At 38.6% G+C, this 20074-nt stretch overlaps 1 protein-coding gene across 4 annotated transcripts in view; it reads left to right on the top strand.

Annotated features, from left to right (window-relative positions):
* The window catches only part of LOC150110083 (contactin-like), a 690381-nt gene that overhangs the window by 336912 nt on the left and 333395 nt on the right, over window positions 1-20074 (top strand). For all 4 annotated transcript variants that reach the window (XM_090391236.1, XM_090391210.1, XM_090391218.1 and 1 more), the window contains exon 14: window positions 19811-19977. In XM_090391236.1, the coding sequence (XP_090247362.1) occupies window positions 19811-19977 (167 nt within the window). The remainder of the gene's footprint in view (window positions 1-19810; window positions 19978-20074) is intronic.

Raw genomic sequence — 20074 nt, 5'->3', positions numbered from 1 at the left:
TATTTTCAATGTTTCTGCCTATTTAAATTGTCTTTGTCTTTTTAATGCTGACCTTCATGCCAGATCTATTACAGTTATTCACTTTAGTAACGGAATCTTGCAGACTTGTAGCAGATTTATCTAGAAGTATAACATCATTCGCATAAAGCAAACAGCTGAGATTAACATCTCCAATTTTGATATCAGGTTTAATACCACTTTCCTTCATAATGTGATCCATGGAGATAATGTACATCCTTGTCTGACACCATATTTATCATTAAACCACCTTCCTGTACTTCCTTCAATTCTATCTGCTGACTTACAACTCAGATAGTGTTCGTGCAAGCTCCTGATAAGGTAAGTATTATTTTCAGTTATCGTTGATAAAATTACTTAATATTGCGTAGTTTTGTTTGCCTTGCGTATTTTAGTGCGTCTGTTTGTGTGTTTTTGGTGTGTTATAACTTATAATTTGATAAAACACATTGCAAATAAGTATGGCATGGCAATAAGTATGGCAATATCTCACAACTGTAGTGACAGTTGTGAGAGTGTGAATGTAGAAAGTGTAAATGATAGTATTAATGGTTTCTCAGAGAATAAAAGTGATGAGATAGATGCATTGAGTGAGATCACGTTGTTGAATGGTTCTTGATAAAGATGGTTCACCATCTTTATCAAGAACGGTAGTATAAAAGAAATGAGTCAGTGTACTAGCTGTGAAATGTACGCTTTGCGGAGTGCAGTTGGAGTGTGGTTAGATGATAATAAAGGATTGAATGTGTGTAGAAAATGTAGGGAGAATGAGGAATTGAAGTATATTTCGGATCGTGAGTGTGATATTTTTGTCAAACTTCAGAATGAAGAAAATAGGGATATGACAAGAAACGGCAAGGTTGATACTCTCACAATTCTCACATGAGAATTGTGAGAGTGTGAATGTAGAAAGTGTAAATGATAGTATTAATGGTTTCTCAGAGAATAAAAGTGATGAGATAGATGCATTGAGTGAGATCACATTGTTGAATGGTGCGATATAAAGGGCAAAACTGCCGCTGGTGTGCATGAACAAAAGTCGACTGAATGAACCAACCAATAATAAAAGATATGACAGGAAAAATAGATGTATGAATGTGAACATGAACAAAATGAAGGATAGAGTGTTGTATGGAGACTTGTTAGTACGAGGTGTGTTAGTAGAGGATTTGACAAAATCGTACCAACCTGGTGCGACCATAAAGGATGTAACTGAGTCCATTAGAGAGCAAAAGGAAAGGATGAAAGAAATGATTGTTGTGGCAGGTACGAATGATTTGAAAGGAGATAAAATGGAAATGATAGAAGACCTGAATGAATTGTTTGAGGTAGGAAAAGAAAAGAGTGAGAGAGTTAGAATGATTAGTCTTTTGCCACGGTATGACAGTGAAATGTTTAAAAGGAGGGCCATAATTGCGAATGACTTTATGCGTGGGTTATGTATGACGAGTGGTGTGGAATTTGTGGACGTGTGGAGTGAGTTTGATGGGCGAAAGGATCTATATAAGATGGATGGCTTGCATTTGAATGGTTACGGTGTAAGAAGACTTGAGAAAGTGTTGCTGAATGTAGTGGATGTGCAAATTCAGGGAAACTAGATTTGTTGGGGGGGGGGGAGTAGATATACAGTCCTTAGGGAGGCAGTTGAATGTAAGAATGAATATAATATGCCACAGCAAATAAGGACAACAAATCAGAGTGGAATAGTTAATATAAGGCAACAAGGTAGGGTTGGGGCTAATGGGGGTCTTAAATTCATGTACACTAATAGGAGTATTAGGAACAAGAAGGAAGAGTTTTTGGCCATGGTTGGCACTTCCAGACAACAGGTTATTGGTATTAGTGAAACATGGCTGACCGTAGATGATATAACTAGTGGGATTGAATTTTGGGGTATAGTGTGTTCAGGAATGACAGAGAGAATAAAATGGTGGTGGAGTATTGTTGATGATAGCTGATGAGCTACAGCCAAGGAGAATAGAAGTTGAATTGCAGGATAGAGAAAAGAGCACATTTGAGGACATTTGGTGTGAGATTGTGGCTGGCAGAACTAAATATACAATTGGATGCTGCTATAGACCAGGTGATGGAAAAGATGGTGGTGACAGTATGCACAAGCAAATAGAAGAAATGAGTGGAAGGAGGGTGATTATTATGGGAGATTTCAACTATGGTCACATTGATTGGAGTGAGGAGAGGACACACGGGAGGAAGGAATTGGATTTTATGCGGTTATTAAGGGATAACTATCTGCGACAGCATGTAATGGAAAATACTAGGGGTCAGAGAGTGCTTGACCTAGTAATTACATCTGAGGATTTGGCTGTAACAAATATTACCACATTGCCACCAATCGGTGAGAGTGATCATAGGGTCTTGACTTCGGAGGTGGCTAAAGGTGTAGAATTTTCAATTAAGACAGGGTACATGTGGAATTATCGGGCTGGAAAGTATGACAAGCTTAGGAGTTTGATTGGTTCAGTGCCATGGCATGTACAACTGCAAGGACTAGAAGTTGATAGTGTATGGGAGGTAGTTAAGAAGTGCTTGCATGAAGCAATGGCTGACTGTATACCTAGAGGCCAAATAATAAATCAAGTAGGGATTAAATGGATGAATAACACCATTAAGCTTGAGCTGCAAAAAAAGAAACAACTATGGAGGGAATTTAAGGAGAAAGGTGACCGGCAGGCACATGAACGGTATAAAGCGCAGGCCAGAAGGGTGACGAGTATGGTAAAAAAAGCAAAAGAGGATTACGAAAGAACATTGGCCATGCAGGCTAAAGAGAATCCTAAACAGTTTTTTAGATATGTAGCAAGTAAAAGGAAAAATGTACATGGCAGAATGATTTTAAAGAATGCCGATGGTAGGGAGGTAACTGAATCAGTTGATATAGTTGAGTTACTGAGTGAGCACTTTGCAAGAATATATCATCCAGGTGGTTACATTGCAGAAACGAATAAATCAGTAGATTATACAGGAATTGTGGTGAATGAAGTGGAGGTGAGTAGTCTGTTGCATAACCTCAATGTCAATACATCTGTGGGATTGGATGGTATACCAGCTCATGTTGTACGAGAAGCAGCTAAAGAATTGTCAGTACCCTTGACCATTTTGTTTAATTTGAGTCTCGGGTCTGGGTTAGTCCCGAGCGGGTGGAAAGAGGGGAAAATAGTTCCACTGCATAAAGGTGGTTCCAAGACTGCTGTTGTAAATTACCAACCGATTAGCATATCAGGAATCATTTTCAAGGTCTTAGAGAAATTAGTCAAGAAAAGAATACAGGATTGGATAGATGAAAATGGGATATTGTATGGGGGACAACATGGTTTTGTGAAGATAGATCATGCCTCAGTAACTTGCTCACGTTTTATAACACAGTGACGGCTGATCTGGATAGGGGTAATGGGTTTACAGTGATACTACTGGACCTTGCCAAGGCCTTTGATAGGATACCACATGGAACCCTAATCAGTAAACTGGAGCAGATGGGGATAGATATAGGGTTGGTGAGATGGATAGGAGGGTGGTTGAAGGAGAGATACCAGAGAGTGGTTTATTCAGGAGTGGAGTCTAAAAGATGTGTTGTGACTAGTGGAGTGCCGCAGGGCTCTGTTCTTGGACCACTGCTTTTCAATTTGTTCATCAGTGATATTGGAAAGGATTTGAGAGGAAGTGTTCACTTGTTTGCTGATGATGCAAAGTTGGGTAGAGCAATTGTGAGTGCACAGGATGTCAAAATTTTACAGTATGATTTGGATAGTTTGGAGGACTGAGCTAGGAAAAATGGATGTCAATTTAATATGGAAAAGTGTAAGGTTATGCATTTGGGGTGAAAAGAATAGCAGCAGTATATCGCATTTGTGGAACCGTACTCCAGGAGATTGATGAGGCCAGGGATTTGGGAGTGTTGGTGGATAAGGAGTTGAAGTTTAGGGGGCACATTGCAAAAGTGACTAAAAAAGCTCACCAAATCACTTGGCTTCTTAAAAATACTTTAACATAAAGAGACACGCAAGTTGTTGTTCCTCTGTATCGAGCCTTGATAAGACCCCATCTGGACTTCTGTGCCCAGTTATGGGCACCAGGGTTTCTTCGTGATGGGGAGGAAGTGGAGAGGGTCCAGAGACGAGTGACCAAGATGATAGCAGGTCTGTGGAATGAACCTTATGAGAATAGGTTGAAGATTTGTGGGTTGCAGAAATTGGACAATAGGCGAAGGAGGGGTGATATGATTGAGACATTCAAATTACTGAAGTGTTTTTTTATAAGATTGATCCAGAATATATTTTTGAAAATATGACTGGTGGTGAGAGGACATGGGGCCATGCATGGAAGCTGGGCAAGAATGTGGTTGACAAGGGTGATAGAGCTAGGTTTTTTACTTGGAGAGTGGTGAATGAGTGGAATAAGCTTCCAGAGTCTGTTGTGGGTGCTACGACCGTGAATGAGTTCAAGCCAATGTATGATAGATACTGTGTGAATGTTGAATAGTTGTTCTTGACATGATGTTAGGGCCTCCCTCGATGAGTCTATCGACTCCTTGGAGTTTCCCGGAACAACAATAATAAAAATAATAATAAAATATTGCTTGCTATAAATACCCCATTGACACGATATAAATGTAGTGTTACGAACAACTTCTGGCAGTGACTTTTTTTTTTTTTTTTTTCACTTCCCAAACAAGTAACTCATGATCACTCTCAACAACCCACGGCAGTGTAAACACCTCATTAACAGCTACATCTTGTGAATAGATGTTAATCATTTACCCTAACCTGACCTCTGGTGAAAAAAAAAAACAAAAGCAATAATAATAAATAAAAAATTATACACAAATTTAGTTTAATTACCAAAATAAAATGAATTCCTTATACATATAATAATTCTAATAATATACAAATGATAAAAAAATTTTTAAAAATATAAAAAATAAAAAAATAAATAAAAAGAGAAAAAGTTTTATAATTGAACTACGTTAAACACATCTCTACAGCCTCTTATATTAACGTATTCTTGTGTTAGGATGGTAGAACCCATCATGTTTTGATTGATATATAGGTTGAAGGTGGGTCCTTCCGATTAATGGAATTATTATTCCATCATTCTTATTGAGGTATGGATGATGTTTCAGCATCTCATAAGCTTTTTGGAACTTTCTTTCAAAGCAGGTTTATGGTGCAGTGTAGCGACTTTCCAGGTGCCTTTCCAGTTTATTTTCATAATTTCAAGTAAAGTATTACTTGAAATTACTCCAACATGTGAGTTTTTCCCTCCATAAATTCTTCACAATGAATGCTGACCACCGTGTAACTTTAAAAGAAAGAACACATTCTCTCTTGTATCCCCCTCCTGGCTATAGCAGTAACCAATTAAATATTTCAGTCTGTTGACCTCTAGCTCACATCAGATAAAGTGAAATGCATTGCTTTTTTACATTCTTATCCTCACCAGCTTTTTTTTTTTTTTTTTGCTTAAATTCTTCTGAGATCATTAACAAAACCCTTTCTCCTATTTTATTCCATTTATCTTTTCTAGAAATACTATACTCCTTACAGCCTATCCACATATCATCTACCATCAGTCACATTTCACTAATGCCCATAACGTTTGGCAAAGTTGAAGTCACCAACACAAAAACTCCTTCTTCCCCCTTATTCTGAATGCTTCTTACTTTTGTATACATAAACTGCAGTATCTCATTCATCCCCCAACCCTCTTAACACCTTGTGTTGATTATCCCACTCAGTTTCAAAACACATAGGGCTTCCTTCAGTCAGGTGATCATTCTTCCACTCATTCACTTTGCTTTAGGATGCCTGAACCCATACTCCTCTACCCCCCCCTAAAAAAAATTTATTTTCTCTGCCTCTGCTATTCTGTAATGTCACTGAACAACACTTATTCAAAGTACTTTCTCGCTTTTTCATGTTACGTCGAGTGCAGTGGATGATGATGAAGAGGAGAGATTGACTAAGTAATTAAATAATAAGTAACACGTAAAAACCACAGTGAAATCTTTAATTAGTAAAAAGACAGATATAGTGTCCAGTGGGATAAAGCAGTTCTCCTCCATAGATGCAGATTCAAATATGAATGCTTATTCAAAGAAAGTTGGGAAACTATCTTACACCGACTGAATTTAAATAGAAATGACTGTATGTCTCTCTCAAAGATCTGGGAGACTTTTATCTTATGTAAAAAACCATTTATCTTAATAGATTAAATTTGTTATTTCTATTATTTCCTAGCATGCGGTAACAATTGTATTTTAATAGGTGATCCACCGAACATTTGCAATTCCTATTACTGTTACAGGCACTGAAGATGTACTATTAATTTTAGTACGACATATCTGTCTTTTTACTAATTAAATATTTCACTGTGGTTTTTATGTGTTACTTATTATTTAATTACTATGCCACAGGTTCCACTAAAAATCTGACTGTAAGTAAGCAAGAGGTATATGGGGAATTGAGCAAACTTGATGTTAATAAGGCTGTGGGATTTCATGATGTTGGAGTTCATGATATATCACCATGTATTTTGAAGGAATATACCAGGGAGTTAGCATCTGCCACGAAATATTAATTTAATATGAGGTCAGGTTCCAAAACAGTGGAAATAAGGAAGGCAAGATTGTGCCACTTCATAAGTGAGGTGACAGAACTCAAGCAAAAAATTATAGGCCTATCTGTGTGTGTGTCAGTTGTGGTTCAAGTGTTGTAGAGGCTGATGAGAACCAGGATCAAGAATTGACAACACTGATATTATCTTTGATGGGCAGCATGGATTTGCTAAAGGGAGGTCGTGTTTTAGTAATCAACTTACTTATTACAAAAAGGTGACAGCTTCATTGGACAAAGGAGATGGATACACAGTAGTATACTTTGATTCTACAAAGGCTTTTGATAGATTACTGCATGATAAGTTGATAGTCAGCCTAGAGCGGATAGGGTTGGATATTAGATTAACAAGTTGTGTATGAGGGATCAAACATCCTGGAATAGAAAAGTCACTAGTGGTGTGCCTCAGGGGGTCATTGGCTGTTTAAACTGCATGCTAATACTATCGGGGAATATTTGGATGGGGGATATTCAGTTCTTTGAAGATTGCAAAGTTGGGACAAACTGTGAGGAGTAGAACTGAACTGGCCTTAGAAGAAGACTTGAATAGGTTGAATAAATGAGCATTGGAGTGGGTATGCTAGTTCAGTGTTTCAAAATGTGAGGATTTAAAATTTGGGAAACTAAGATGGGATGTAGAATTTATCTTTGTGGGATATATTGCTGGATGTGGAGAAAATAGATCTTGGGGAGGGGTGATGGTGGATATGGATCTAAAATTTAGAGGACACATTGCCAAAATTGTGAGTACAACACAACAAAAAATAATTCTGGGAATGATGCCAAGGACTTATAGAATGAAGAAGATTCTTGTTCCTTTGTATAAGGCACTGATTTGGCCCTATATGGACTACTCTGCACAGATTTGGTCACCAGGTTTTCAAAAGGATGAAGAGATTTTGGAAAGGGTCCAGAGGCAATTGACTAAGGTAGTTTCTAATCTGTGGAATGTTGAATATAAGGAAGGTTTGAGAAGATGCAATTTACAAGTCTAGTGGATAGGAGGAAGAGGGTGATATGATAGAGATGTACAAGTTGGTAAGGGGTTGTTATAGGATTAAAATTGAAAAGATTTTTCATAAAATGCTGGCAGATTGGGGGAGAATAAGAGGTCATCCCTGAAAGCTGCATAAGGAGGGTGTGAACAGGGTAGTGAGAAACAAGATTTTTGCATGCAGAGTCATGAATGATTGGAATACCTTGCCTTTCTTTTTTAGATGCCATAATCCTAAGAAACTCAGATGGTAAGTCTCAAGTTTTCTATCTACAAAACCAATACAAGATACATCAACAATACTTTGTCTCATCCTGTTGTTATTGCAACAGGATGACAGATATATTGAAAAACTGGGAACCAGCAAAGTAGTATATATTGTGCAGTGGTATTTGAAAGCAAGCCAATTAAATGACAAGTTTCTATTTAAAGTGAGAAGAATGAAATTAGATTAATGAGTTGAAATGAGACAGTTAGCTGTTGTGTAGGTATTAGCAAGTTGTATGTGTGGAAACAGTATCCTAATGCACTGGTGGACTAGTTGTGCACCAGTCCATTTTAGAGGTAATTATTGATAGTTTTGCAAATATTGCAAAGTTGTGAGTCATGAAATGGTTGGTGCATCTCTCACAGAGGATTTGAATAGAGTGGAGCCCACATTTCAATGTTTTAAAGTTGGACATTTGGAAGACTGTACTTTTGTTTCAAATGCTTTATTTTCATATGTCAGCCCCACACTTGAAATGTTTCAAAACCTATATCTCATAAGTATCATGTGTGGTCAAGTGGTAATTGTTGATATGTTTTTTGAACAACTGGTAATTGTTGATATGTTTTTTGAACAACATCTATCCATAAAAACTGTAGTTTTTATGGATAGATGTATAAGGAAGACTATTTCAAAGCGGAAGTAGATTCAAAGAAGTAGAAGTAGATTCCAAAGCAAAATGAAAGAGGAAGATGATGGGAAATTGGTTTGGTATACTTGCAGCTGGACTATAAACCGATTTTGACTACCAGTTGCTCGCATATTTACAGGCTTAGGAGAAAGTGAAGGAATGCTGGGATCCAGCTCAGCAGACTTTGAAATTACTGGTGAAGGAGACATAAGGTGGAAACAGAACCTGAGAAAATGGTTGAAGTAAGCTTTGAGAGAGGAATTGCCAATTAACTGGATAGTATTAAACATTTTTAGAGAGGTTTTGTACATACTAACACTATAAATAACACAGAAGATGTGGGATTGATAGAGTATTAGGAGCTGTACAAGTTATTGGCAAAGAGTTGTCTTGAATGGTAAAAGAACCTAATTTTTTCTAAGCCTCAACACTATGCTAGGGTAAAAACCTACCCCACACCAAACATACCTCTACTTAGTATCAGACAAAACTGCTGCTTGCAAAAGTATATTGTTCCATTCAGACACCAGGGACCAAATTTATATCTACTATCACCCCCCCCAGAGTCCTTCTGGGGGGAGGGGGGAGAAATTCTCTGGTAAAACAAACCAGAGAATTGCTGCAATTACTAAGAAAGAAAAACGTTGACTTCCTGTAGAGATAAAAGAGAGACAATTCCATTGTATAAACTCTGATCAGGCCATATCTGGATTATTGTATCCAGATCTGGTCAACGCAATTTGAAGACGATGAGCTAGCCTTGGAGCGGGTACAGAGGTGAGGTGAATTGTATCACTGATGAGTGGTATCACTGATACCACTTGAATGAGTAGTATCATTGGAACTAGCTGTAGATCCAGGAATGAGCTGTTGTATTTGTATACAAATGCTAGAAGTGTAAGAAACAAGGCAGGTGAAATGGTTACACTAATTGAGTCTGTTCACCCAAAAATTGTTGGAATAAGTGAGGCATGGTTAGATGACGACGACATCCACACAGGAATAGAGATGAAAGGGTATGTGTTTCACGAGGATAGAAGGGATAAAAAGGGATGGGGGAATGCTATTGATGCTGGAGAAAGAGTTATGTCCATACAAAGTAGAGACAAGAGGGAAATAGTGCCAGTGGCTTTGAGGCAGTATGGTGTGAGATAGAGGTGAATGGAATGAAATACTTGGTTGGATGTTGTTATAGACCTAGTAATGTGGATGGTAGTGACTATGAAATGTATAATCAAATTAGCCAAGCATATAAGAAAAGAGTGATCATTATGGATGATTTTAATTATGGCAATATAAACTGGAATGATGAGTTAGCAACTGGAAGTAAAGAAAATTAGTTTCTTGAGTTTTTGAAGGGATAACTACCTTAGACAGTGTGTAACAGAGGGCGTACAAGGAATGAGGGTCTTGGATTTGGTCATCTCATCAGAGGATGTAATTATAAATGAAGTGTCAAATCATCCACCAATTGGTGAGAGTGACCATGAGGTGATTATGAAGAGCTCAGGAGACAGCTTGCAGGTGTAGCATATAATGAGGAGTTAGCTGGAAAAGAGATCAATGCAGCTTGGGGGATTTTCAAAAACTAGCAGATGCAATGTCTAAATGTATTCCAAGTGTGAGAAGGTTAAATAAGGTAGGTGTGAAATGGATGAATAAAGAGATTAAGCATGCACAGATGAAAAAAGGGCATTATGGAGGCAGCATAAGAGAATTGGAAATAACCAATTCCACAAGCACTACCAGGCAAGGTGGGTGACTTGGTTGGTGAGGATAGCTAAAGAGAGATATGAACAGCAGTTAGCTAATGAAGCGAAAAAGAATCCTAAGGAGTTCTTTCGATATGTAGCCAGCAAAAGAAAGAATGATTATGGAAGGATGGCATTGATTGTAGAAAATGGTATAAAGACAGCTGTTGCAGAAGGTGTGGTGGAAATACTTAATTAGCAGTTCATAAAGGTCTTTCAATCTTGTGAATGTGACTTCATGGAGAGATTAAGAGCACTTGATGATGTGGAAGAGAGACTGACTGTTATGAGAACAAGAGGTGTATTGGGAGTTGAGCAAACTAGTTGTAAATAAGGCTGTAGGACTTGATAATATATCACCATGTATTCTGAAGGAATCTGCCAGGAATTTGATGCCGGCCTTGACATATTTTTTTTAATAAGAGCCTCGCACTGGGTCAAGTTCCTAAAGAGTGGAAAGAGGGCAAGATTGTGCTCATAAAGGAGGTGATCAAACTCAAGCATCAAATTATAGGCCTATCTGTGTGGTGTTGTAGTTAAGTTGTTGGAGAAGCTTGTGAGAACTAGGATCCAGAATTGGGTTGACAACAATGGTATTATCTTTGATGGTCAGCATGGATTTGCTAAAGGGAGGTCATGTTTTAGTAATCTACTTTCGTATTACAATAAGGTAACTGCTTTCATGGACAGAGGAGACAGTGATATACCTAGATTTCGCAAAGGCTTTTGATAGATTACCACAGTTGATAGTTGATAGTCAAACTAGAGCAGATGGGGTTGGATATTAAATTGGTGCATTGGATCGGAGACTGGCTCTCTGACAGGTATCAACAAGTTGTGTATGGGGGAACGATATCCAGGAAAAGGAAAGTTACTAGTGGTGTGCCTCAGGAATCTGTTTTAGGACCATTGCTGTTTAACATGTATATTAATGATATTGGTGAAGATTTGGATGGAGATATTCAGTTGTTTGCAGATGATGCAAAGTTGGGACAAACCATGAAGAGAAGAGAAGATGTTGTGACCTTACAGGAAGACTTGAATAAATTGAATGATTTGGCACTGGAATGGGGATGTGAGTTCAATGTTGCAAAATGTAAAGTTTTAAAATTTGGAAAACAAAAATGGGATGCAGAACTTATGCTTGTGAGGATATATTGTCGGAGATGGAGGAAATAAGAGATCTGGGGGTGATAGTGGATAAGGATTAAAAATTTAGGGGACACATAGTCAAAATTGTGAAGACAATACAAAGGCTTCTGGGAATGATGTGGAGGACACTGATTTTTAGAAGTAGGCAGATTCTTGTTCCCTTGTATAAGGGTTTGATTAGGCCACACATGGACTACTGTGTCCAGATTTGGTCATCTGGCTTTTTAAAAGCGGACAAAAAGATGTTGGAGAAGGTCCAGAGACAACTGACTAAAGTAGATTTTAACCTCTGCAATGTCGAGTTTTGAGGAAAGATTGATAAGATGCAACTTGCAGTCTGGTGGACATGAGGAAGAGGGGGAGATATGATAGAGACCTTTAAGTTGGTAAGGGATTGTTATAAGATCAATGCAGGAGAGGTTCTATAGAAAATAGTGGGAGATCATGGGAGAACCAAAGATCATCCCTGGAAACTGTATAAAGATTGTGTGAGTAGGGGCACAAGAAGCAGGTTTTTTTCATGAAGAGTTGTGAATGATTGAAATGCCTTGCCTGAGAGTGTGGTGTCTGCAGAGAATTTGAGTGTGTTTAAAGCATGGTATGATGAGCTGTGAGTATGATAAAAGGACCTCCTAGATGAGTCTTTGACCCATATGGTCTTGGGTGATAATAATAATAATATAATGATATCTGGACTTTTGTGACGATTCAGACTGAGGACATGCAAACTGTAAAGTTCAGTGATAAGAGATGAAAAGAGGGGGGGGGGATGAATGATTGAGACATTTAGACTGTTGAAAGGTATTTACAGGATTAACACAGGAAAGAGATTTTTGATCTTGTCGAACAAGGGAAAGAGGCCATCACTGGAAATTGCAAAAGGAGGTGATGAGTAGGAGAATAAGAAGTGGCTTTTTTTTTAATAGAGGGTGGTTGGACCATGGAATTCATTGCCTGATAGAGTAGTGAATATGGGTCTGATATGCTTATGCCAGGAGGGGTAATAATAATGTTAATTAGTCCAAGAAGAGATATTTGTTCTTATGTGAACAAATATCTCTTGCATGTTATTAATGCATGGCATTGCATGGAGATTGCATGTTATTAATGGTGAGAGGAGGTGAAGCATGGTCTTTCCTTCATGAAAGAAGACAGGATTGTGTTTTGTTGGCATTGAAATTTATAAGTTTGTCCTCATCCTACCGCAATATTGCAAGGAGTTCAGTGTTTAAGGCACTGATTATGAAATATCTTGTAGTTGGGGATATAGGAGCGCTGCAAGATTTGACAAATGAAAAAGAGGAATGGAGAATACTATTATTGGCCAAACTGTGAATATGATTTGAGATTAGTGACGGAAGGTCATTTATGATTATGAGAAAGTGCCCGAAAAACATTATAGAGTGCTGGGAAACTCCAGCATTAGTGAAGAAATCTGATAAAAAAAGAAGCCATCCAGTGGAATACATAATGAATGATCAGATAGGAAATTAGCAATCCAAACTACAAAAAGTAATTTGTAGAACAGAAGATGGTAAGTTGACAAGGAAACCAAACTCAGTCTTAGAAGTATCTAGAAGAACCACATGGGTTTCACCAAACAAAGGGTTGGTGAAAACCTATGGCTTGTGTCTATAGAGGGGGGGGGGGCGATGACGGTAAGGAGATCGACTGTGGATCAGCAGTGATGATATCAATATAGCTGGCTTCCAAGTAGTAAAGAATTTGATTGTTGTGGCTCTCTTTTTTATTTTCGACAGAATTGATATGAATGCGATGGAATGATAGTTTGATGGCTGGCTTTTATCTAATTTCTTTAGTGTTGAAGATAGACTTATTTCCATACTATAGAATAAATGCCAGATGAGTATAAAATATTGTGAAAATGGCACAGGATGGGTACTAATTCAGGAATATATTTTAAGGTTTTAAGCGCAATTGTGAAGATAATATCAGCACTAGAAGACTTGTAGGTATTTAAACAATTTGGAATTCTTCCAATGTTTCTTATGAAAGACTAGTGGAATTATGCAGTGAGCAGTTCTTTCTAAAGTGAGAATACTTTTTCATGATCATCAGTGAAGAAATTAGAGGAAAATAATGATTACAGTAGATCAGCTTTGTCTTTGGGTAATAGTAGCATTGTAACATTTTGATGTTAGAGAGATGGAAATATGATGAAACAGAATTTGCACCAAAGTGGCCTTGGTGAATGACTAGAAAGCCTGACTACCATTTCTAATCATAAGGTATATTTTCTGCACTTAAACCTTACAAAGTCTGATTTGGGTTTTGGTTATGGTCTTTTTACAGCTGCATGCCATAGTGTTGGCTGAGAGGATGCTGAAGTTTTGGTTTCAAACCACTTGCAATATACTGAATTCTTTTCTTGAACTTCCTTGTCACAATTGTTAGAGAACTATGGTTTAGGTAATGGTTTGGTATGGGATTCTGAGGAATGGGGAAATGGAGGCCTTCGTTGTGGTATTTTTAATTTTTAATTGTTCATTTGAATCAGGCGTTTGATGACTTACACCTGAAAACAGTAGTATTCTCAAGGAAAGAAGGAGTGGAAATTGCAGAAGAGGTAATTCCATTTGGTGTTAGTGCCAATTGACATGAAACTTATACTGGCTGAATGAAGGAAGTTCTGTAGAGGAGGAAACTCGGACATGGTCGTTGGAAGTTTTGCAGCTGGGTTATAAAAGAAATTATAAATAACAAGAAGTTATATTCTTCTTTTAATCCTTTACTTTTATTCACAATATTATCTAGTAAAGTTTAGGATTCAAATTGTTGTTATTTTATTATTATTATTATTATTCAGACCTCCAAGGAGTCAAAAGACTCATCGAGGGAGGTCCTTCCTAAGACATAAAGTCTGTCAAGACTCATCGAGGGGAGGTTCCCCCCCCAGAAACACAAAGTCTATCATACCACTCTTTAAACTCACTGACCATTCTTGCTCCCACCACTCCATCAGGCAATGCATTACACGGCTCAACCACCCTCCACACAAAGAAACCACTCCTTACCCTCTTGCTCACAGTTTCCTTTCGTAACTTCCAGGGATGGCCTCTTGTCATCACTCCTTCTCACTGATCAACCAAGCAAAAGAACTCCCCAGTGTCAACCCTGTAACCACCTCTCAACAGTTTAAAAGTCTCAATCATATCACCTCTCCTTCTTCTATCCACCAAACTCTGCAGTCCACATTCTCTCAGCCGATCCTCATAACTATCCTTGTACAGTCCTGAAACCATCTTTGTCATCCATCTTTGTATCCTTTCCACAGTTAATTTATCCCCTTCAAATCCTGGGGACCAAATCTGAGAACAATAGTCCAAGTGTGGTCTGATCAGAGACTTATACAACGGAATGATAACCCTCTTATCTCTGCAGGTCAGTGTCCTTCTCATAATAGCAGCAATCCTCTGTGTTACCTTCACCACCTTTGCAATATGTCCCCTAAACTTCAGGTTTCTATCAATCATCAACCCCAGATCTCTTGTCTCCCCTACTTCCTCCAGTATAACTCCTCCCATAGAGTATGCAGCATCCCATCGATGTTTCCCAAACCTCAAGACCTTACATTTTGCTGCATTAAACTGAGACCCACATTCATTTGCCCATCTATCTAGCTTATTTAAATCCTCTTGCAGGGCTACCACATCTGCACTATTACTAATAATCCTTCCCAGCTTTGCATCATCCGCAAACAACTGAATATCCCCCTGCAATCCACTGGCTATGTCATTGATATAAAGGTTAAACAATATAGGTCCTAGTACTGAGCTTTGTGGGACCCCACTTGAAACCCTCTGCCTCCTGGAAACTGCTCCACCATACACAACTCTCTGATACCTATCAGACAGCCAATCCTGAATCCAGTTGACCAATCTCACATCCAGACCCATGTGCTGCAACTTAAATGTCAGCTTATCATGTGGCACCCTGTCAAATGCCTTCGCCAAGTCTAAGAAAATGGCAGTATATGCCTTTCCCTCATCTAATGTTCTTGTAACTTTATTATAAAAGGCTAGCATATTGCTAAAACAAGAGCGTCCTTTCACAAATCCATGTTGATTCTCACAGATAACATTACCCTCATCTGCCCAATGCTGTATACGGTCCCTAACTACTTTCTCCAAGATCTTAACAACTACTGATGACACACAGACTGGCCTATAATTAGACACTTCCAGTCTGTTACCACCCTTATGCAATGGCACTATCTTACCTTCCTTCCATTCCCTGGGGACCTTTGCCAAAGCCAGACTTTCATTGAAAAGCCACGTTAAAGGCACTGTCAATTCCCTAGCACATTCTCTCAAAACTCGTGGTGAAATACCATCCAGTCCCACAGCTTTACTGACATCCAGAGTACTCAGTATCTGAAACACACTCTCCTCCTGTACCTCCAGACCTCGAACCTGTCCTATCCCTCTAGCATTAAAACTGACTCCTCTAGGATGAAATACTCCAATAAAGTGTTCATTGAACAATTCCACTATGTCCTCTGCATCAGTCACTCTATTCCCATTTTTATCCCACAATATCATTCTTCCACAGTCATTTCTCCTCCTACTGGCTACATAGCTAAAAAATTCCCAAGGATTTTCTTTGGATCTTAGGGCCAATCTCCTCTCATATTCCAGTTTCGCTTTCCTTACCACACCAATCACTCTTCTGGCCTGTGTCTTATATTCCTCATGCATCTCTTCACCTGTCTCCTTATATCTCTTCCATAGCCTCTTTTTCACATGCAATTCCTGTTTAATATTGTTTGTCATCCACTTTACTCCAAATTGCGTCCTCTTCTTCACTCGTGGTATACAACTTACCATTGCTGATAACAAATATTCTTTCACAATTTCCCACACACTGGTGATATCCCGGCCTTCCAATTCCTTCCTCCATGAAACTTCCCGAAGTTGACGTCTAAGACTATTATAATCACCTGCCTTATAATTCCACATAAGTTCCCGTCTCTTTGATACTCCTGCATATCTATTCATTTTCCAGGTCAACACCATATGGTCACTCTCTCCAACTGGTGGGAGAGACGCCAACTCAGTTATTATCAACTCTTCTGATGCTATAACCAAATCCAAAACTTTTGAACCTCTTGTTCCCTCTGTTACATGTTGCCTAAGAAATTTGTCCCTCAAGAATTCTAGAAATTCCATTCCCCTATTGCTACATGCATCTTCCTCTCTCCAATTTATACTACTGAAGTTAAAATCTCCGATAACAATCATTCTTCTTGCACTTGCCAAACTTAGCTGTCTAAACATCTCCTGGTCCCCATCCTCTGTTTTCCTGGGTCTGTAGCAACACCCCACTAAATATCCTGTCTTGCCTACCTCTACCTCACACCATACGCTCTCAAAATCATTTGTCTCACTTCCTTCCAAATTCTCCACTCTTAGAGGACATAGGTCATCACTTATCATAAGCAATACCCCACCACCACGCTTTCCCCTCCTATCCTGATGAAAAATGCTATACCCAGCGACTTCTATTCCTGTTGTTATATCCCCTTCTGTCAACCACGTCTCATTGATCACAATAATTTTTGGCCAGGCTGATGCTATCTGCGCCACCAATTCCTCTCCCTTATTCCGGATAATCCTGGCATTATTATAAAGCATATAAATGCCATTGTTTCTATACCCAGCATTATACCTTCTATACTCCACTGGGCTCAGTGTTACCTGACATTGTCTCCCTTCTCCCAAGCATCCATTCCCACAAGAGGCCACCCCTGCTATCATCCTCCTTGGGACACACTGACTCATTCAGAACAGCAATCTCTCCAGATGCCTACGTCCTTCCTCATTCAAATGTAAACGGTCTCTCGCATACAATTCCTCTCTTTCCTCAAACGCACTCCAAGCATCCACATATACCAGTCCTCTCTTGTCACACATTCTCACTATTATGCCATTCAATATCACCGCTCTTCTGCTCAGCTCATCATTTTCATAGCTAGGCAACACGCACACTATTTTTCCTCTCTCTGTCTTCTTCCGTACAGTCTCAAGCAAAAATCTCATATCTCTCGCTGCCCGACTTACATTACCATTCATTCCTACCATCACAATCATCTCATCCACCCTTTCACCTCTCTTAATTGCCATAGCCACCCTTTCTATTGTTCCTCCTGGCAAACACTCCGCACGCAGCCTATCTTGAACACCACAGATTATTGAGTCGCCATACATTATATCTCTTACCATTCCCTAGCTCGTAGTGTTTCCATTCTCTTCTCTTCTTTCATTCCCATACCTCTCTCTTCTACTGTTTCCATTCTCTCCTCTTCTAGCACTCCCATACATCTCTCTCATTCCCTCTCTCCTACTGTTTCCATTTTCTCCACTTCTAGCACTTCCATATCCCTCTCTCATTCTGTCTCTCCTACTACCGTTTCCATCCTCTCATCTTCTAGCATTCCTATACCTCTCTCTCTCATTCCATCTCTCCTACTGTTTCCATTCTCTCCTCTTCTAGCACTTCCATATCTCTCTCTCATTCCATCTCTCCTACTGTTTCCATCCTCTCGTCTGTTAGCATTCCCATACCTCTCTCTCATTCCCTCTCTTCTACTGTTTCCATTCTCTCCTCTTCTAGCACCCCCATACCTCTCACTCATACTCCCTAAATTCTCTCTCTCTCCTACTCTGATTCGCCTTGCATTTATCTCTTCCATTCTCCTAATCTTATCTTTCATACTTCTGCTCTCATTCACAAGACATTCCACCTCCTCTTTCAACTCATCTATCTCCCTCTGCAGGTCAGTCACTCTTAATCTAAATTCACTCTCCCAAACAAAACCATCTCCTAAACTTTCACAGTCACTCACACCTTCCACACTATCAACTATTATTTTCTCATTCTCTCCTATCATACTACTTGTCTTCCTACATTCATTCCCCATTCCTGCAGCAACAAAGTCAGATATCGATATATCTAATGTACTTATTTCCTCCAACTGCCTGCATTTTGCGCACATATGCTCTCCACTCTCTTTAACAAGCCACATATGTAATTCCCGAGACGCATACATGCCGCAAGTACTGCATGCCACAAAGTCCCTTATGATATTGCTAATAATTGAGTTCTTAAATGGCAGAGGACTTGGCGTTACGCCACTTGCGACTGCTGCTGAATCCACCATCATTCCTTACTGCCGAGTAGCGTAATCTTTAATAATTATTCAATTAATAAATAAGAGGAAAAAAAGTACAAACATCAGAACATTTAAGTACTAAATATAATTAAATAAAATGAAATATAACTAAATACAGTAACTTAGCTTCGTTTTGTCTTCCACCGTTACGTGTTTGATTCCGACGGTACCAAAATATATTATATCGCGACAGCAACTAACTTTCAAAAAACAACCACTAAAGTACACTCGTATTCAGAGAAACAATTTAGCACTCAAAAAAGTAGAAAAACGGGGGAAAAAGCGGACTATTCACCGATTAAAAATCACTTTTTTCTGCACAGCTCAAATTCACTGCCACGTGCTACGGCGATGCTTATTTTACTTGCTTTTATATGCTGAACGAACAAACAAAAAAATCATCCAATTATATTATAACTGAAATTCAGAGAACATATTGCAAAGATGGTGAAGGTAACCTAGAAGATTGCTGCAATACTGAGAAGGATGCTGACCTGCAGAGATAAAGGAGTTATCGTTCCATTGTATAAGACCCTGATCAGACCACACACTTAGACTATTGTTCTCAAATTTGGTCTCAGGATTTGAAGGGACTAAATTAACTTTGGAAAGGAGACATAGGCAGTTATCAAAGATAGTTTCAGGACTCTACAATGTTAGTTATGAGGATCGGCTGAGGGAATGTGGTCTGCAGAGTTTGGTGGATAGAAGGAGAGGTGATATGATTGAGACTTTTAAACTTTTGAGTGATAGTTACAGGGGTGACACTGGGGAGTTCTTTCATTTGATAGAACAGAGGGAAGGAGCGATGACAAGGGATCATCCCTGGAAGTTACTAAAGGAAGCTGTGAGCAAGAGGGTGATGAGTGGTTTCTTTGCATGGAGGGTGGTTGAACAATGGAATGCATTGCCTGATAGAGTGGTGAGAGCAAGAACGGTCAAGAATGTTCAATAATAATAACAGTAATAATAATAATAATAATAATAACTATTTTGTAGTTACCAGCATGTTTCTTTCTCTATTATCACATTTAAAATTGCTACATAGTTTTTTTTTTTTGAAGCTCTTTTTCAAGACAGCATTTATTTTAAGCTAGAAATTTCTAATGTTCATAATTTATTTTAATCCTAATATTCCTAACTTTAAACTCAACATTACTAATAATATTTTGCAGGTAAGTTACGTTTAATACAGCAACCATCACGTAGAATTGAAGCTTTAGTTAATCAAACTTTACAACTAAAGTGTGAAGCTGACACCAGTGAAGTATTGGATCTTGCATATGTGTGGCTTCAGAATGGATTCCGCATTGATTTTCACAAGCACCTACAGTTCTCAACTGTGAGTAAAAGTTTTCTTCATTAGTGTCATCAGTTTTATGAACCATCTTACATTATTTTTATTATTATTTATTTGCACAGGACTTCCAGGAGTTGTT

The sequence above is a fragment of the Typopeltis vanoorti genome, chromosome 1 (genome assembly GCF_054136105.1).
Source record: "Typopeltis vanoorti isolate ZY-2024b chromosome 1, IOZ_Tvanoo_1.0, whole genome shotgun sequence".
Lineage (NCBI taxonomy): Eukaryota > Metazoa > Arthropoda > Arachnida > Uropygi > Thelyphonidae > Typopeltis > Typopeltis vanoorti.
This window is presented reverse-complemented; position numbering and strand designations above follow the sequence as displayed.